Source organism: Notolabrus celidotus, chromosome 2 (assembly GCF_009762535.1).
Source record: "Notolabrus celidotus isolate fNotCel1 chromosome 2, fNotCel1.pri, whole genome shotgun sequence".
NCBI classification, from domain to species: Eukaryota; Metazoa; Chordata; class Actinopteri; order Labriformes; family Labridae; genus Notolabrus; species Notolabrus celidotus.
In genome coordinates, this window is record NC_048273.1 from 33,789,990 (window position 1) to 33,808,949 (window position 18,960).

At 39.1% G+C, this 18,960-nt stretch overlaps 1 protein-coding gene across 1 annotated transcript in view; it reads left to right on the top strand.

Moving 5' to 3' along the window:
- slc1a7b (solute carrier family 1 member 7b) overlaps nt 1–18,960 on the top strand; it is a 64,784-nt gene that overhangs the window by 34,631 nt on the left and 11,193 nt on the right. The window contains exons 3-6 of the mRNA XM_034706659.1: nt 7,882–8,097; nt 18,285–18,327; nt 18,441–18,672; nt 18,802–18,901. Of these exons, the coding sequence (XP_034562550.1) occupies nt 7,882–8,097; nt 18,285–18,327; nt 18,441–18,672; nt 18,802–18,901 (591 nt within the window). The remainder of the gene's footprint in view (nt 1–7,881; nt 8,098–18,284; nt 18,328–18,440; nt 18,673–18,801; nt 18,902–18,960) is intronic.

Genomic DNA, 18,960 nt, shown 5'->3' on the forward strand with positions numbered 1-18,960 from the left:
TTGTAGAGTAGAGGTCATTTATTCAACACATTTCAGTAAAATGTGTTGAATAAATCACAGACTGAATATGAGTGGCGGTAACACTAATTTAAAACATCATCACTGTTTTCCATTAATTAAACAATTTAATTACAGTCACACCTGCTTCCCTGATCACTGGTAAATATGAATTGCTGCTTCTCTATCTGTTAATTTTTTAGTAAACTCATTAAATAGTGAGTATAAGTCGCCCTCCCTCTATAATTGAGTTAATTAGGTAAAAGCAGGTGAGCCATCTTATCTTACTGGGAGCTCAGTGCTCTCTAATTGAGGAATTGTGTTAATATTAAAGAAAGGAACCTAGGTCACATGTTTTTCTGTTTGTTCACTGAAGTGCAAATTAACTCTCTGATAGTTGATAAAAACAACTCCATCAGACTGGCTGCTCTGAGGAAATTTCATTCTCACATTTTGTGAGGACAGGCTTGATGTCTTTGTGCTCCTATTTGTCCTCAGAGTGAAATAACTTTGATGCAAGTCCAAAGAAACAAGCGAAGAGACACTTGTTAACGTGATGAGGTGCTGTTTTTGTTTGGTACTGATTAACAACGAAACACCAAGGAGCAAAAGCTAGATGATAGAGTGTTTTCTCTGCTCTATGTCTGATTTCTCCTTAATAAATCAGGTAACACCTGAATATCATTAGCGATCAGTGTGACATGTCAAACTTTGAAACATTAGCAAAGAGTAAACTCAGATCTGCTCAATTTAGTGACTGCTTTAACGCTCCTGTGAGGAGTTTTGTGAAAATGTTAACTTCATGCTTATTTTATTTCTTTTAGCTGCAGTTAAATAATATTTTTCAGAAGATCCTCCATATGCTTCAATCCCAAGCCCTCAATTGTTTTTTTTTTCCCTTAACTAAATCAGTCACTGTATGTTACTAAAGACCCATAGAAAGAGTTAATTTTAAGAGCCAAGGAAACCCCAAATGATGTGCCATAAAGCAGGACAACTCAAAACCCATCAGTTCACAAAAGTTTGTTATGCATCATGTGAAAAGACTTGAAAACTCAGACCACATCATTTAGCTTATCACCCATAAAACTTTATTTCATCTTTGTGTTTGAGCTGTAAAAGATGACACAACATCTTCTCAAACAACAGATACAAGTACAATAACGAATTAGTAAGTCATGAGTACGTTTATTTTTTATTGATTTAAGTTATTATTACGTTTCTTTTCTGTTTCTCTCACTTGTTAGCGGCCCAGAGGAAAAAAGATAGAGCTCCGAAGACAGATAACATTTATTATTATCCGAAGGTGATTAACATTCACTAACATGAGCAACACCAGAGGCAAACTGATCACACGTTATGTCAAATCAATCCATGGTCAAGACCCCTCCGCGAACAACCTGCTAACCATACCTTACCTCTAGGGATGCACCGATGGCATCGGATATCTGCTAGATCGGACTCAAAAAGCTAGATCAGATATTGGTGAGAAGGGCCTGATATATAGTGCAGATCCATATGGCAGATCTATTCATCTCAGTTCTATGCTTTTCTGTGTTTACGACAGCCATGTACGTCTCCTACGTCATCAGCGCCAGCCAGTCTGTGCAATTTTGCCCAGTGGTGCATGATGGAGGGTAACTACAGAGGCTCTGCAGTTTTTCTCTGCACGCTTCTTTTGTTAACAACTCCACCGGAAACTTGTAACATGTGCAGTGCTAATGTTTCGACGGATGGCAGTTGCCCTGAAAAATATAACGGAAGCCCAAAGGAGGAAGTTTACGTCAGCTGTAGCCGACTGCAAAGAAGCAAGAAACCTTCAATTAATGGATTCAAAGTGTGAAAAAACTGAAAGGTTGTTGGATTAATTGTTCCGACAAAGCCTGAAGTTGCCAAAACATGATTCAATCCTCACATTAAGGAGTAGAGATTGTCAAAATCAATACCGGGATTGGATCAACTAGTAAATTGTGTTATTTATAGCACAGAAATTAATTACATTCTGAATCATCTGTACATTTACATTTCTATCAAGTGCACAAACAAAACTAAAGTCAATCCAGAAACATCTCAAAAAGCTTCACATGGACTACTTGTATAAAGCCAAAGCTCTGGGAATTCTGCAAGATGGCAATAAAGAAGAAACACAAGAACTCATAAAGCTGACAGGTTTTCAAATTAATGTTTTTATCATGGTTTGAAAATTTTCTTGATGAACACTAAAAGTTCAGAAGACACAATAGAGGATACAAGACAAGATCAGAATTATGAAATTGTACAGAAAAGGCAAGATTTGGTGCATAAAAAATGTTCAAAACGCAGGAAAATAATTATTTAGTTCTTAAAATGTTGTCTGCTGGTCAGAACAGTCTTAAAAACAACATGAAAAAGAAGTGTGATGAAATCCAGATCGTGATCCTGCCATAGAAAAATAATGACACAATATTTTTCCCACATTGCCGACCCTAAAGAAAATAATTTTTCCAGAAGAATATAAAGTTTGCAAATGTTTAGGTGGCTTGTGGAGAACTGAGGACTACCTAGTTATTGATTTATTGAGCAAAGAAAAGTAAAATAATTGTTATTAAATAGAGATTTCATATATAAATTTTATGATTACTAAGTCACAGTAGGAGCCACTGGCCCTGAGGTATTCTGACAACATTATATGTGGCCCTCTTTGAAAAAAGTTTGGACACCACTGCCTTACATAATGAGGCATTACTGAAACTTCAAAGTCTTTCTTTCAGATTATTTTCCTTAGGTTTGTTGTTTATGCTACAGACTACATTTAAACCCCTGCCTTTGTCTGATATACAAAAGAATTAGAGACAATCAGCCGGAAAATTGACTATTTCAAGGAAGTGTTTATTCTCCTGATACCTGTCATCACATTAGATTCAGACAAAGTGATTAACAGCGCGTAGGCGGGGTAGTCTTTGTTCGAACTTTCCATTGTAATTTTCTTGTTTAGTACCTAAGAAGGTTAAATCTGCACATTTGCTTTAGAGTTATTGAATTACCCAGCAATGACAAATCTGAATACAAGGTTTAATGACACGCTGGAACAAAGATTTGACTCATTAAGAAGACCACTGTGAATGAGTTGTTATGAGCTGGGTGCTTGACTGTGATTATCATGAACTATCACAGCTCTGTCTGACAATACAACTAATAAATAATGTGTTTACTTTTTTGCACATTTTATTTTCCAATCATCTGCTTCTTTTCTCACGTCTGATTATGCCTCGTTCACAAGTGGGAGGATTCTCGTAAAAAAAATCTCTCCCTGCTTTTTTTAACTATTAACTCACGTACAGCTAAACATGCAAAGCATTGCTTGTGAAAACAGTGACTATAACGAAATAGACAAACTCTTCCCTGATTGTCCTTGGTGCTTTTAGAAGCGTCAGGATTCAATCAAGACCGTTTCACAACCAAGAGAAAAAATGTAGGTTTAACTGTATCCTTGACTGGAAACCATCAGTCATTCAGAACAGCTGCTTTAAGAATGTTCAGTATTCATCACCGTGCATGTGTGTGTTTGTGTGTGTGTGTGTGTGTGTGTGTGTGTGTGAGTGTATGTATGTGTGTGTGTGTGTGAGTGTGTGAGAGAGAGAGAATGAGAGAGAGAGAGAGTTTTGTCCTGAATGGAAGCCATGGGGGATTAAGCATTGATCCTTACATTCACAAGAGAAAGCTAACACTGCCAACGCTGCCGGGCCCAGCTTGACTGTGATTACAAGCTGTGCAAGTGGTTACTTTAGATCCTCTGGTGGCGACTGGTTATTGATGAATGAATTAAACATGATGAAATGAATTCAACTCCACAAATCATGCTTTCACTATGCCGACACATTTCAGGCAAGGTGAAAAATCATGTGAGTTATAGACGAGATCAGAAGTAGCAGCACCGCTTTACTATTATACCAACTTTATAGTATTTTACACTTTTACACTAAGAGAGCGCAAACAATGAAAAGATGGGTCATACAGGGTACTCAAGTGAAGTAAAAACAACACAACAACCATCAGAGATACGAATACTTTAATCAGAGATTTAAATACAAGTTTTTGCTAAAATAAAGGTAAAGGTAAAATGAAAGAAACATGATTAACATAATATTCTTTGAATAAATTAGTGTTTTTAGCAGGTATTAAAAGGATTAAACTAATTTCACCTTCAGTCTTAAGTGTGCCTCGAGGGTGGAACAAATAGAAAGGGCAGTGCAACAACAGCTAAACAGTTGAATGGGTAAAGGTCAGTGATTTCAGTAGCTTTGGGCTCTGTGATGTGGAAAGCAATCCAAAAATAAAATCTCAAACTTTCCAGCAGCCAGTAAAGGTGTGCAGGACAGGAGTGATGTGGTCCATACATTTAGTGCTAGTTCAATTCTTAGGGCCGTATTTTGGATGAGCTGGGACTATGTGATGGGTTTTTGGCTAAGAAAGGGGAGAAAAGAGAGTTAACATACTTTCTTTCTCCTGACAAAAAGAAAAAAGCTAAATTGTCCTGAGCTGCTCTAAATTCAAGTTACAATCCAATAGAACTCACGCACAAACTATGTCTTTCAGGCCTAAAGCACTTCATTTAATGATAAGTCACCTAGACCGTGTAAACTCTGCTCTCTGGTAACACTGAGCTTTTCGAAACGCAGCAGTTTCATTTAGCTGAAGAAGGTGTTTTTCTTTGCCTCTGAAGACACCAAGTGCTGCCCTGAGGGAACAGCACTCTGAAATATCTTGCTACAATAACATTTCTTTAAAGACTCAAGTTCCCATTTGGAACTCTGCTTCCTTTGAATGCAGTCATTAATCTCCAACATCCTGAGCAGTCCCCCTGTGGTCTGATGGCGCAGGCTTTGTATGACTCAAGCACCAGTGTTTGTTTGAAACTTGAAACGTCCTCAGTTTTAAACGTATCCAAAGATAAAGGTGAGAAAAAAGTAGCAAATTACATTGAATCACTCTGGAGACACATGAGGTCGACCTTCAGGTAAACTGAAGCCTTCAGGAATTGAATCAGTGTAGACGGATGCAGTGACTATTCATGTATTCATTTTCTGAATAGCTTTTTTTTCCCTCAAGAGTTTGAAGAACTTTTATATGCCAATGACAATCAATACTATCGACTTTGGATCTTGGAAGAATACTGTTTGTTTGTTTTTGTCTCAGAGCCAAGCTGCATGAACTGAGTGAACAAGATATATTATGAAATGTTTTATTTAAGATTCGTTCTTTGATCATAAAAAGTGCTTTTTTAAATTGCGTTACAGCTCTATGCATTATGACTTTATTTTCAGGTATTAGTGAAATCTGCCTTAAGACAGATACGTGGACATTAAAAATTGCTGATCTTTTATGGGACTCGGATTAGGGCACATAAGTATGGTCTTTATTTTTCTTTATTCAGTGACCAGAGTATGAGCAGAATACTGCCCTGCAGTGTGACCATAAAAGGAATTCAAGCCTTCACGTAGTCCACGAATACCAGATAATCGACTCCTCTGCTAACACAACCACTTAGCCTTATGATCTACCTCAGTACATTAACTTATATTTTTAATTGAGTTTGACAATCAGATGCACAGCAATGCCTATTTTTAGCCAAATCATAAAAGTACTATATAGCGATGCACAGAAATGAAAATTCTTGGCCAAAACTGAGAATGAGGAAACAAAGGCCGAAAACCGAAACATCGAAAGAAATGATTATGCCAATTATTAGTAGGGAGACCGGGGACAGTTGTAACATGGGTCAGTTGTTACACTTGCACTTGCTCCAATCAGGAACAAGTTAGGAATCACCTGATTCACTCTGCACATGCTCAGTTTAGTTGCAGCAGTTTGAACACACTGGGTTAAAAGAGCTCAAAGTTATAGACAGAAATGTCAAAAATGTTACAACTGTCCCCGGTCTCCCCTACCATTGCATTTATGGCTCTGACTGTGTACTGACCTCACTAAAATCAAAGATCTCATTGAACATATCAGACAACACGGGGGCGTGCCCCTCATCTGGTTCAGAGAGACGAGTCCTCTTTTCTACGCTCTGTTCTCCTTCTCCTGCACTGTGCGCTTCTCCGTCTCCAAGCAGGCTCTCCGCAGCCATCGTGGCCTGGATCATTTCTCATGTGCGCTGCTTTATTCCCACATCCAAGTAATGATCTTTATAACGCAGATCAAGTACAGTCGTGATGAAGTGTAGAGGATCCGAATAGACTCTGTGCCGACAGACTCTAAGAGTGTACTTTTCATTGTTTTCACTCCGTGGTCCGTCCCAACCTCTTTGCTTAGAAGACGCTTTAACGCATCACAACATTCTGTTTTGGCCTTGTTGTTTCGGTAATGAAAGTCTTTCAGCCGAAAACCAAATTTTTCGGTGGCCAAATTTTCGGTGCATCCCTAGTACTATAAAGATTAATCAACTGAACATTTGTAGGTTTATGTTGTCATTTATTTTTTATTTTTTATTTTGTATTGCCATAAATACAATGGCATGGCTGTATGAATTTTTACTGACAGAATTTATTGGATGATGTACACCTGCAAAGTTGATCAGAAAACACGTGCATCAGCCTGCATCAGATCAGTAGAAATGTGGACTAGTCTACGACCTGGTTTCAAAGGTGGGATCCAATTTACTCAGGTTTTGCTGGGAATTCTGCACACTGTGCTCAGCATCTCCCAACCTCCCAAGACTTGACCATTTGCTTCCAACAAGAGAAACACTTACATGTATGTTCAGATAGCATCAAATAGCTCACGTTGAAACAACACCAACGTCCAACAGCAGTGAAGTAATTACATTTTCATCCTTAGAAATCAGGTCATGTTGACTCAATATGAGGGAGGAAAAGGTTCCAGAGTGTCTAACTGTACATTTGTAGAAAAGAGATTATGTACATCGGCTGTGACACAAATGTCACCTAATAAGACCCAATGAAGACACTTGTGCGATGATGCTAGCATTAGTAAGCAGCAGCACAAGCAGCTAAACACTGTCTTCAGCCTTAACTCAGTGAGGACCATGGTTATCACGACATCTATAGCCTGTTTAAAAAAGCACTCTGTAAAATAGATTTTACTTAAATGGACAAAGTGCTTTGCCTGTTTGAGACCACTAAAGCACTTTGTCTACAATACATGTCACATTCATCCATTCACACACTCATTTATGCGCTTATGGCAAAGGCAGCTATGTAACATGCTCGTCAGTATCCAGTATCAACGAGGACAAAGTGGGGCTCTACAGTGGCTGAGGTTGTTGTTTATTGGGATTATTATCACATCAATACATTCAAAAGCACGAGTAGAGTCTGTCATCCCATCAATAGCTCTATTATATAGCTTTTTGACAGGGGCCATCAGCAGATGTTGATCCAAATTATTTTTCCCTTTCATTTGAACTATAGCTAAGCTGTTCCGACCAGATCCGAGGTTTTAAGTCGACTTTAAAAAGGAAACGATTGATGCACAATAATTTCCCTGGAGCTTTAAATGTATCACATGATAATCCTCAGAAGACAAAGTTTTATAACACTGCAGTTATTCTCTGTCCTTGAGACAAAAGGGGGGTAAACTCTGTCTGCTAACAAAGCTCATGTAAAATTAAAGACATTCTCAGAACAGACAAAAAACAATCTGTTGGTGAAATGGATTTTGCAATGTATTTTTTTTTAATAGATTGAAGGATTTCCTGCTCCTGTCTGAGTTAAGAATAGCTTTAGCCTCATGAAACCCTGTCTAAATGCATTGTCTTCACCCACAAATCCATTGTTTCCAAGCTGACTTGAGTTGACATATCGACGGCAGACACAGGGTTGAAATCCTCTGAAAGTTTGGAAACCAGTTCGGATCTAACTGGGATCTTTTCTTTTCCAGTTTGATGTCAGGACTGGCAGCCCTCGACGCCAAATGTTCCAGCCGGCTGGGTCTGATCACAGTGTCTTATTACCTGTGGACCACCTTTGTGGCTGTGGTAGTGGGAATCATCATGGTTTCCATCATCCATCCGGGAGGTGCTGCCCAGAAAGAGGACTCTGAGGACAGTGGCAAAGCAATCATGAGTTCTGCTGATGCTCTACTGGATCTCATCCGGTAAGGCCAAGGTCACTTCAAACTTTATCATGCATATGCACACCTTAACTGAATGTTGGATCGTGATTCATGTGAGCAACACACAGTCAATGGCAGGTAAGCTTCTTTTTTTCTTTCTTTCTTTCTCTCTTTTATCAATGGAGCTGTTTTCTGATAGATTCTCCAAGTAGTAAAGGGTTTGTCTTAAACCAAGATTATCCGTCTTCTACAAATAAGACCTCAGCTTGAAAAATGTATGAAGTGTAAAATAAACCTTGGTTCTTCTAAATTACAACTCAAAACAAGATCATTTCAAGATTGTTTGACTTAACAAGATCATTAAGATGCATTGTCTTAAAACAAGTCCCTCTATCTTGCTCAAATTTTACTTGTTAAGTAAATTTATCTCAAATCAAGTGGGATAAGACATTTTGACTAAAAATGAGACAGTTTCACTTGGTAAGATTTTGAGTTTTTGCAGTGTACTTAGACAAACTGGAACGTGTTGTTTAACTCAGGCTTTAAGAAATCTTTTCAGATTCTTCCTCAGCTGTAGGAGTACATTTTTGCTGTGTCCATTTTCTTAGAAGAAATCTACTTCAGGAAAGGAACTACTAGATTATATTTAATCTGTTCAAATTGAAAAGATTGTAACTAACAGAGAGAACACAGTGCTTGTCGACCTTGAATGCTTGTGGCATGATGACCCTATGAAAGCGGCACACAGGTTATTTTTGTACTGCAGGGGATTCATGTTGACAGTGATTCTAAGTGGTGGTTGGAGCTGAACTGTAAAGAGACAAACATTGAGAATGGGACCAAAATATGGAGGGGATATAAAGTGATTGACCTATAGCAAAAAAAATAAGGGATAATGTATAGTGAGCAGGTTGTCACAGCAAAATGAAAGTACAACAGGGTGAGCAGGACAAAACAGAGGGGTCTCGTAGCACCCTGAGGGGATTCCATTCTGCTAAAACAACCTGCTCACTATACATCCTAGCTCACCTTTGTGTTCATCGGAGAAGTAAGCTGTTTGGAGGCAGACACTTTGCTGAGCCAAGTTAAACTCATGAAAGGTTGCATGGTTCAAGTGGACCATCTGTCTGATGTAGTGGAATAAAACAACAGTCCCTCCAGCTCTCAAAGAATCTTTTCTAGTGTACACAAATGAGGCATGGTAGCTTCAGCAAAGCAGTCTCAGCTAGGTAGCATATACTCAGGTGTTAATAGTTTTAAGCATGTGGATAGGCCCAGGCTTTTTCTGTATATGTGGGCACTATATCTTTAATGGTATGAAGCATCAGTAACGGCTCTACTGAGTCCCTTTCTTGTCATCGACAATGGGAAAATGATTCTGTTGACGTTGGGTGCTTTATACCAGGTGTTTGTGGGCTGTCTTGTGCGTCTAGTGAGACACATTTCACCCACTCAGCTGCATGCCTCTGTTTAAGATGTTGAAATAATTCATTCATGCTGCTGCCTTAAACTGCAACAGTCTTTGAACAACCTTTGTTGCAGGCTCTGGTTTGTTCAAGATTTGATGCAAAAAACTGAACCAGTACCAAAGACGGATGAGAGTGAGGAACTGTTCTTTTTCAAACTCTTCATTAACACTGACAGGAATGTTGTTGTTGTGTGTCTCTCTGCAGGGAGTACATGAGGGGAAAAGTCGTGAACATATGGAGCCCAAGGGAAGCGGCAGAGGAAGTTGTAGAGAAAATCTAGATTTAAAAAAAATGTTTTACACCATGGATAAAAATGTATCCATGAAATTAATTTATTGCTCAGCCCTAGTTTTCACAATTTAAAGGTGACATATCATGCAAAATTGACTTTTTAATGGTTCTTTACCTGAAATATGTTTCTCTGGCATGTCTACAAACCCCCTGAGAATGAAAAAAATCCATTCTGCCCCTGTTTTGATTTCTACACCTTTCTATAAATGTGTGTGAAACGTGCCGTTTCAGACTTCCGTGTTTTTGTTACGTAACAACAATATCCGGTCTGTCACGGAGTCAGAGCTCGGAGCTTGTTCAGCCCATAGACTGTATAAAATAATACTGAATCCCCCTCCGTTTTTCATTCCCTGCACAAATGTGTGGTAACAAGGAGCTTAGGAGGGAGGCATGCTAGTTGTAGGCTGTCTTAATAAACACAAAGGTCGGTTTTAATCCCCACATCTGCAGATGAGAAGATATAGTGGATGATTTTTATTTATCATGGATAAGTGCTAGCGCTAGTTAGCATAGCTACATGTCGTAGCTGTAGCTGTGTACCAAGACACACGTCAACATACTGACAAATAAAACAACAAGAAACACAGAATCTGTGACCAATCCTTCAGAAAGGTCCCGCTGCCTTTCTGGCAGAGGTCGGTTTTACTCCCCGCGTCTGCAGATTTGAAGATCTAGTGGATGATTTTTATTTGTCATGGATAAGTGCTAGCGCTAGTTAGCATAGCCACATAGCTACATGTTCATAGCTGTAGCTGTAGCTGTAGCTGTGTACCAAGACACACGTCGACATACTGACAAATAAAACAACAAGAAAGACTAAATCTGTGACCAATCCTTCATAAAAGGTCCTGCTGCCTTTCTGGCAGAGGTCGGTTTTACTCCCCACGTCTGCAGATTTGAAGATCTAGTGGATGATTTTTATTTATCATGGATAAGTGCTAGCGCTAGTTAGCATAGCCACATAGCTACATGTTCGTAGCTGTGTACCAAGACACACGTCGACATACTGACAAATAAAACAACAAGAAACACTAAATCTGTGACCAATCGTTCAGAAAGGTCCTGCTACAGGCACCTCTCCGTCAGGATCAGATTCTGGATCAGATTCAGAGGGTTGAAGTAACGTGATCTCTGAGCAGCCGTGTATATTCAGCCAACATGTAAACATTAGATCAACGTGCTGGAGAGCTGAGGCCACATCCACTTCCGGAGGGGGCGTGGTCAGAGGGAAAACAGAGTGTTCTGAGGAGGACTGAAAAGAGGGCTTTTCAGGCATGTCAAAATCTGATTTCAAAGTGTTTTTTGAGCATAAACTTTAAAGACATGTTTTGGGGACCTCTTAGACCAATATATATTGATGAAAAAAGCGTGATATGTCACCTTTAAGGCTGATTTATACTTCTGCGTCGAATCGACAGCGTAGCCTGCGCCGGAGGTCTGCGTAGCTCCCATACCTACACAGAGGCCTACGCACGTAGCTGATGTGCACCTCCCCAAAATGTAACTACCCGTAGAATCGACGCAGACCGCAAGCCCTGTGATTGGTCCGCTCGGCGGCACTGTGTTTCCCGCATTTACATCACTTCCGGGATCCCTGGACATCGGCCGCACGTTTCATCTCCTCCTCTCTATTCTTCATGTAATCATGTCTGTATGATAAACAGCAACATGTATCAGCTGTAGATTAACATAACACGCTCTGAATCACTGCGGAAAAATAAACTGAGTTCGTAGCGGGGCCGGAAGCAGGTGACCGTCTATCAGAGAGACCGCACTGCCCTGAGGCGTTTCGGCGGAGAATTGCTGTGAGACACGGACACATCAATGCACAAGTATGTAGTGCTCATGTCCGCGTCGTCGTCCGCGTCCTGCGTAGGGACGACGCAGAAGTATAAATCAGCCTTAAGACGCTGCATTGGTTTGCATAGAGAATTAAAGCTGCCAGTGCAAAAAAAAAAACAGCAGACAGACGTTTTTCTGCCCTGTAACTGTCAGACTCTTTACTATGCCTTTTCCAATATTCAGTCCTGAACACTGACATATCCTGTTTCTTTAAGTGTTTACTTCATCTGCCATTTTCATCTATTGTAAATTATAATTGTTGTTCTTGTCTCTCTTTTTTCTCCAACATAAACAAACTAATGTCAAATTAACTGCACTCCTGTGCTCAGTGGATGATTATAGTTAGTCCTCCAGAGTCTACAATTAGAGCAATGATTTCTTCTTCAGAACAACAGTCTGCTGCCAGGAAATAGCAGGCTGTTAAATATTCATTTAATATAATGTTAATTAAGAACGAATCAGATTCAAGCACTTGACACAGCTGTGTAGTAAACAAAGTAACCTTGTCTTGTTTTTTATCAGTAAGATGAGAGAAGTTTAATGAAAGCAGGTTTGATTATACATTCAGCAGTTCACTATTATATACCACCTTTAGAGTAAAGATGTTATAGAACAAGAAATAAGCTTCATTTCCCAAGTAAAAATCTCAACATCATACTTCAACATCACTATGATATTAACAGATACAGAAACACTGACTGCATCATTCACTTAACCTTCACTGCCTGCTTAAATCATGTCTGGAAGACGTCATGAACTTATTTTAACCCTTTATCCTTTAATAAGGGTACTTTTCTGACTCTCAGTCCATACCTTTCAGATTCACAAAGGAAATTATTAGGGGTGAGCCCGACTAAGGATTTGCTTAGTCGAATCGGATTCATCAGATTTTGCCCATAATCGACGAATAGTAGAATTTTGTTGTTTTTCCTTATTGACCCAAAGTCTGCATGATGGTGACCGCATGACAATATTACGCATAACCATTTGCAATTAAGAGACTCGTAGCTTAACGTACAAGGGACAACAGAATATTATAAGTATAAAACTTCGATTTTTTAAATCTATATTGCACGCAAAAACAACGAGGTGATGAAGGAGAGAAAACTCAAATAAGGCCACCATCAGTTAAACATGGAACAACACGCCCTTATAGAGTAAAGAATCAGGAGATATTTAAACAGTGTTCACACAGCGGAGAGCAGCGCTGCGGAGGGTAGTTTGTCCAACTTAAGGCTAAACATCTGTGTAATGTTCATAATCAAACCTGAACCAGCTAAAGGGTTTTTAAATCTCTTATCAGAACCTTTTAAAACAGTCTTTCATCGCGTCTTTGTCCGCTTGAGTCTTTTCAAATTGTACGCGAGGAAAACCATCGTATGTACGGGCAGAAGTGCGCTCCTTGCTTTGTTGACTGTAAATCCTGTCTTTGAGAATATCCTCTCTGATGGTGTGGAGGTGGATGGGATGCTGTGGATTGTTTTTGAGGCTTCTGACAGCTTTGGTTATTCCTCCTCGTTCCTTTAGCCCCATACAGTTTTTGTGTGGTCCGGTAATCCTTGATCTCACAGCCCTCTTCATGAAGCTGCTCCTCATCTTCATCACTATTTTTTAGAATCAACTGAAGTTTTATTTCCTGACATTTTGAGCTACCATGAACGTAGAAAGATTTAAAGGCTAGCTGAGGTACGTCTGCTCCACAGGTCCCCGCTAAATGGTCCACCTTTGATTACCAGGGGAGATTTAATTACCACTTTAAGGAGATTTAAAACTTCAAAAACTGTTCTTAGAATTACATTAAATAAGTCTATATTTATATCAAAATAGGCTAAATGAGACACTATTTTTACAGGAAACAGAAAAATAATGTAAAATTAGACATTGAGCACCCCCATGGTTTGAATGGAATGATCCACGTTTCATATGCAAATATTCGACTATGAGATTGGCAGTCGACTCAGGCTCTTTAGAACGAATCGTCGAATATTCGACTATTTGGGGTCACCCCTAGAAATATATATAAGTGTTTTCAAAGGCTGAGTGTCCTTCACATGAAGGGATATGAAATGATTGCAGTAAAGGCTGGGATTGTCAGAATATTCTAAAATCACCTCAGATAAATACATTATAATTACAGAATGCTTAATACAGTATATTTTATCTTGTTTACCCCACTATTGATCATAATGCATGAAGCATTTTTTTCCTATCCCTTGTGTTTTTTTGAGAAAACATGAACTATTGATTTTCTCGTTTTGCACAAAACACTTCCTCAGCACTGCTTCACTTTTGACTTGATTTGCTTAGCTCAAACTGTAATCACCCATAATGGTGCTTGCGCAGACTTGGTTTATCTCAGATTCCGCCCTTCCTCTTTCACAGAGACTGTGTTATGTACTCTAAAAAATGTATGCTCTGTAATTAAAACCCTTCACAATATCCCAATCACTTGAGTACCTGCATCTGAGCACCTGCTGTGGAAAGTAGTCCAGCATAATTAACAAAGCCCAATTCATACCTGCTGTGGATTGTATAAAAAGCCCACATACGTATGTGGTCGTTCTGTAGTCATCCATGTGCTTGAGGGGGTCTGCATCACTCAGGGATTGTTAGAAAACAATATAGCCCGTCTCAGTTCAGTAGAAGCAGAACAATGTTTGAGTGCAACTACAGGGTTTAAAGAGATAATTACAACTGAATTTGAAGTAACTACATCAGAATTAGAAATTGATTTATTTGTACAATTTTCAAAATGAGATTGTCTGCAAATAAAAACCCATTCCAAAAAGAAGGGACACTGTGTAAAATGTTCAGAGAAATAGATTTTGATCGTTTGCAAATGATTTAAGCCCTGTGTTTATTAAAATGAAAATAGTGCAAAGATAACAGATCATATGTTGAAACAGATTTGTTTTGTTTTGTTTTGTGGAAAAAGTGAATTATGATGTTGGGAAAAGTTGGGACAGTGGTATGTTTACTATTCTGTTGAATCACCTCTTCTAACAACATTCTGTAAATGTTTGGGAACTGAGGAGACCAGTTTCTGGTGTTTTGAAAGTGAAATGCTTTTACCTGCTCATAATCCACCTGAAAAATGTTTCATTTTATGATGCACCAAATGTTTTCATTGGGTGACAAATTGGGATTTCACACAGGCCAGTGTAGCACCTGGACTCGTCTACTTCGAAAGGGCTGTTGTGACTTGCAGAATGGGGTTTTGCATTGTCCTGCTGAAATATGCAGGGTCCTCCCTGGTAGAGACATTGTCTTGAAGGCAGTTCCAAGACCTGTATGTATTGTTTAGTGTGAATGGTATCTTCCCATATGTGTAAGTTACTCATGCCATGGGCAGTTATGCATCCCCATGTCATCACAGATGGTGGTTTTTGATCTGTGTTTTCATAACAAATGGGTTGATCCTTCTCCTCTTTGGATTGTAGGACGAGGCCCCATCTCCAAAAAGAATGTAAAATTTTGATTCTTAGACCACAGGACAGTTTTACACTTCACCTCTGTCCATCTGAAATGGCATCAAGCCCAAAGAAGTTGTATAATTTTTTATCTTTGTAATGTTATGATCCCTTTTGAGTAGCCCTTTCAAGTGACCCAGTATGTTCCAAGGCTATAAATGTGTCATCATGCTGACCTTCATGACTGTAACATGTTGCTTAATTTGCAGAGAAACACTCTGTGCTGTTTCCGCTACATTAATGTACAGTGAAAATGTATATATACGTATATATATAGACGGGAGTCTTTAATGTTTTGTATATAACTGCGCAAGATCATCATCAGGTGATCGTAGCTCGATGTGACAAAACACTGGTGTAGCCTAGTTAAATGGTGGTTAACTGCTGGTTTCTATCGTTCATAGAGAATACTTTTGATCACATTTACTTCCAATTTTGATGCAATTTCCAATATAGAATCAGTTCTTTGAGAGTACTTACACTACTAGAGCAGATGCCACCCTTACAGCATCCTATTCTTTTATCCCAGACTTGTTTGGATTTACTACAAATCCTGAGATAGGATTAAAAACATTGTGTTTATTGTTCTCAGCTTTCATACTCTGAGATGACTCCATTGTTGATTAAAAAGCATGTAATGGACTTAACTCGGTTTCTCAGTCCTAGTATCAGGAGCCAGAACCACAAACAATCACCTGTCATGCACTGTCTTTGTATGAACAGTGAAGTCCGTGTTATCATTCAGCAAGGATGGAGCTGTGCAGGAGAGCTAAATGGAACGTGTGATCTTATGAATGCAGCTGTGAGAGGCATCTATAAGCTTGTTTAGCCAGGTGTAAACACAACACTTGCATGGTATCATTACAAACAGCTGATATGCAATCATGTCAGGAAACAGTTATCAGTATCCCACGGATGACTTGAGCAACATTAGCATTTGTTTTGACACATTTGAAGCATTTCTGAAAATCAATCTCAGTCCAATACTCTCTCCACTCAGAGCTCTGTTATAGCTGTCACCAGATAAATATGTCCTCATAAATCCTGCAAGTTCCACTTTTTTCCACTAGTTATCCATTAAGGTGTCTGTGTGCTTGGTTTTGGGCTGGCAGTGAACAGCGGGATTTTAGCTTGGTTGACACTGCCAGAAATAATATGGATGAGAACAGCAGAGTGAGGAAAAAACATGAGAGTTTTGGGAGCAAGCAAAGAAGCCTAAAGACACACAAAACTAACTGGATGACTGGTCACCCCAGTGGCCACCAAAAAATCCCAAACCATGATTGACTATCTTGCCTTGTCAGAGGCAGGACCTATGGTAAAATCAACTGTTTAGGCTGTGTGGCCAGGCTGTCAGTAGTTTTCGTTACATTTACATGTAGCGCATACTCTTTTGTTCAATCTTTATACAGAATAATGTAAATGATAAGTAGTAAAAACTGCAGTTCATCGGCGATCCGCTTGAGGCTGGCTCCGGAAGTACTGGAAACCACATACACACCAATTCAGCTGATCTTTGCAGCAGAAATAAACATGTTTACAGCCTGGTACAAAAGACGAGTGTAGTCTGGATAGATCATTTCTCGATCGGCACACACTGTACAGAGGATGAATATTTTTCTAACTCAGCAATTTCAAAGATATTGAGATTACGAGTCTTCCAATGAGAGGCACAGCTGATTTGACTGACAGGCGGGAACACTGTAGCTGTTGGCTAGGAGACTCAAAGCCCGCTTCTTTACGTCACAATCGCTCGACAGCAGCAATATGGCTGCCGCCGACAATTGGCATCAAAACAGCACTTCAGAAACAGATGGGTGACGTCATGGATACTACGTCCATATTTTATACAGTCTATTAGCCACACCAGTCAAAACATGTCTGGCTCCGCCCCTGCCTGTGAGACTTTTCTCTGAACAGGTTCAGAGAAACAACTTTGTTTGGCTTTAATGAAAAGGTTATATTTATATATTTATTTTAAATGTGTACTCCTCTAATGATTTAATGTTTTGATTATGATCTGGTTATTGTTGTCTCTTAAAGGTTTTATTACAATGTATGACGTGTTTTTTAACTGTTGTCAGATGTGAAGTAATTTTAGAAATAACTATAAAAAGCTTTAAAAAGTCAGTGAGTCAATGGTAAAAGTGGTAATATTAAACACAGAGAGGCTTTAGCAGAAAAACTGAGTTTTGAATTGAACAAGGTTGCTTGGATTGCCTCTGAATTTAACATGAAATTTGTCTGAAAAGTTTTTTCTTCATACAAAATTGGCACTCTTTAATTAAAATACTAACTTTAAGCTGGACAGTTATTGATCAAGCTCTTCATGATTTAATTTCAGTTCTGACACCTCTGTTTCCTATTTGTCTTTACTTTCAAAGTTCTGCAGCAGACAGTTATTTAAATAGACACAAGAGAGAAGGTAAAATTGTCTTTTTGAGTCTTATTGACAGACTCCTTCTGTTCCTCAGACTGCAGGATGTGTGTGTGCTGCAGTGTAGATTCAGCTGAAAAGTTGTGTGTACTAAAAGTTGAGTTTAGGACAAGGTTTATGAAAAATAAACCATCTCTCACAGCAGAACTGTTAGCTCTTTGTTTCAGTCAAATAAAACAAGAGATTGAACATAGTTTTAGTAAAATATGTAGGATTGTGGTGTGAAGTCAAGCCTGCCAAGTATTCAGTTCCAACTTTTGCACAACTCCAGCACGCAGACCACAGAGCACACAGTTTGTTTCAGCAGGTTTGTTTAGACAGGAGGGAAATGTCACTGAGTTGCATTAAATATCAGAGCAGGGGGATTTTTATCCTGGAGCCACAACAGAATGTTTTTTTTTTTTTTTTTTGTGGATTTGTTTTGGGATATATTTGAATAACTAACTCTTTAGCCTCCACATAACCAATTTGTTAAAGCTTCTCTGTCCACAGATTCAGCATCCTGCTCTGTATAAGCTTGTGGATGTTATTCCCCAACTGATTCGTTAACGCTGCTTCAGAAATGTCCAAAACACCTGATTGCTCTCTCTTTTTAATGAAAGAGACTTTGAATACATTCAAAAGGCCAAAACAAAGTCGTGTGTTGTTATTTTATGAAACAAAAGTCAATACATAGGAACACGCACTAACCATTTATTTGATTGTACTTCTGCCTCACAGCAACATGTTCCCCGCTAATCTGGTCCAGGCCACATTTCAGCAGGTAAGACCTGTTATGTAACACACAACACTTTCAAAAACAAAGGCTTAGCTTTATTTCAGGACATCAGTGGGGCTCTTTTATTTTTTGTTTCTCTTTCTCTTCCCTGGTAACAGTATCGAACAAGCAGTGAGTACATTGTGAAACCTAAGCCCACGGTGAGTCAGGCCCAATCAGAGTCCAGCACTCGGCGAGCACTCATCTACGGTATCCAGGATGAAAATGGAACTGATATCCAGAACTTCGCCCTTGACCTGACTCCACCTCCGGATGTTCTCATACGCACTCGGGAAGGAACGAGTGATGGAATGAATGTTCTTGGAATTGTTATTTTTTCCGCCACCATGGGTAAAAACCTGCACTACTTTACTCAGAATTATAATGTGTACTTTTTGTCCCTCAGTAGTACACCTCATCGCTGCAAATGAAAAAGCCCTCAGCCATCGTTTTAAACCCTGTGCTGTATTTTTTTCACAGGTATTATGTTGGGGAGGATGGGGCCAAATGGCAGCGCCTTGGTGAACTTCTGCCAGAGCCTTAATGAAGCCGTCCTTCGAATTGTGGCCATCGTTATATGGTAATGATTTCCTTTTAACACACTTTTTACTGAGGGAAACAAAAAATGGGGTTTCCTTT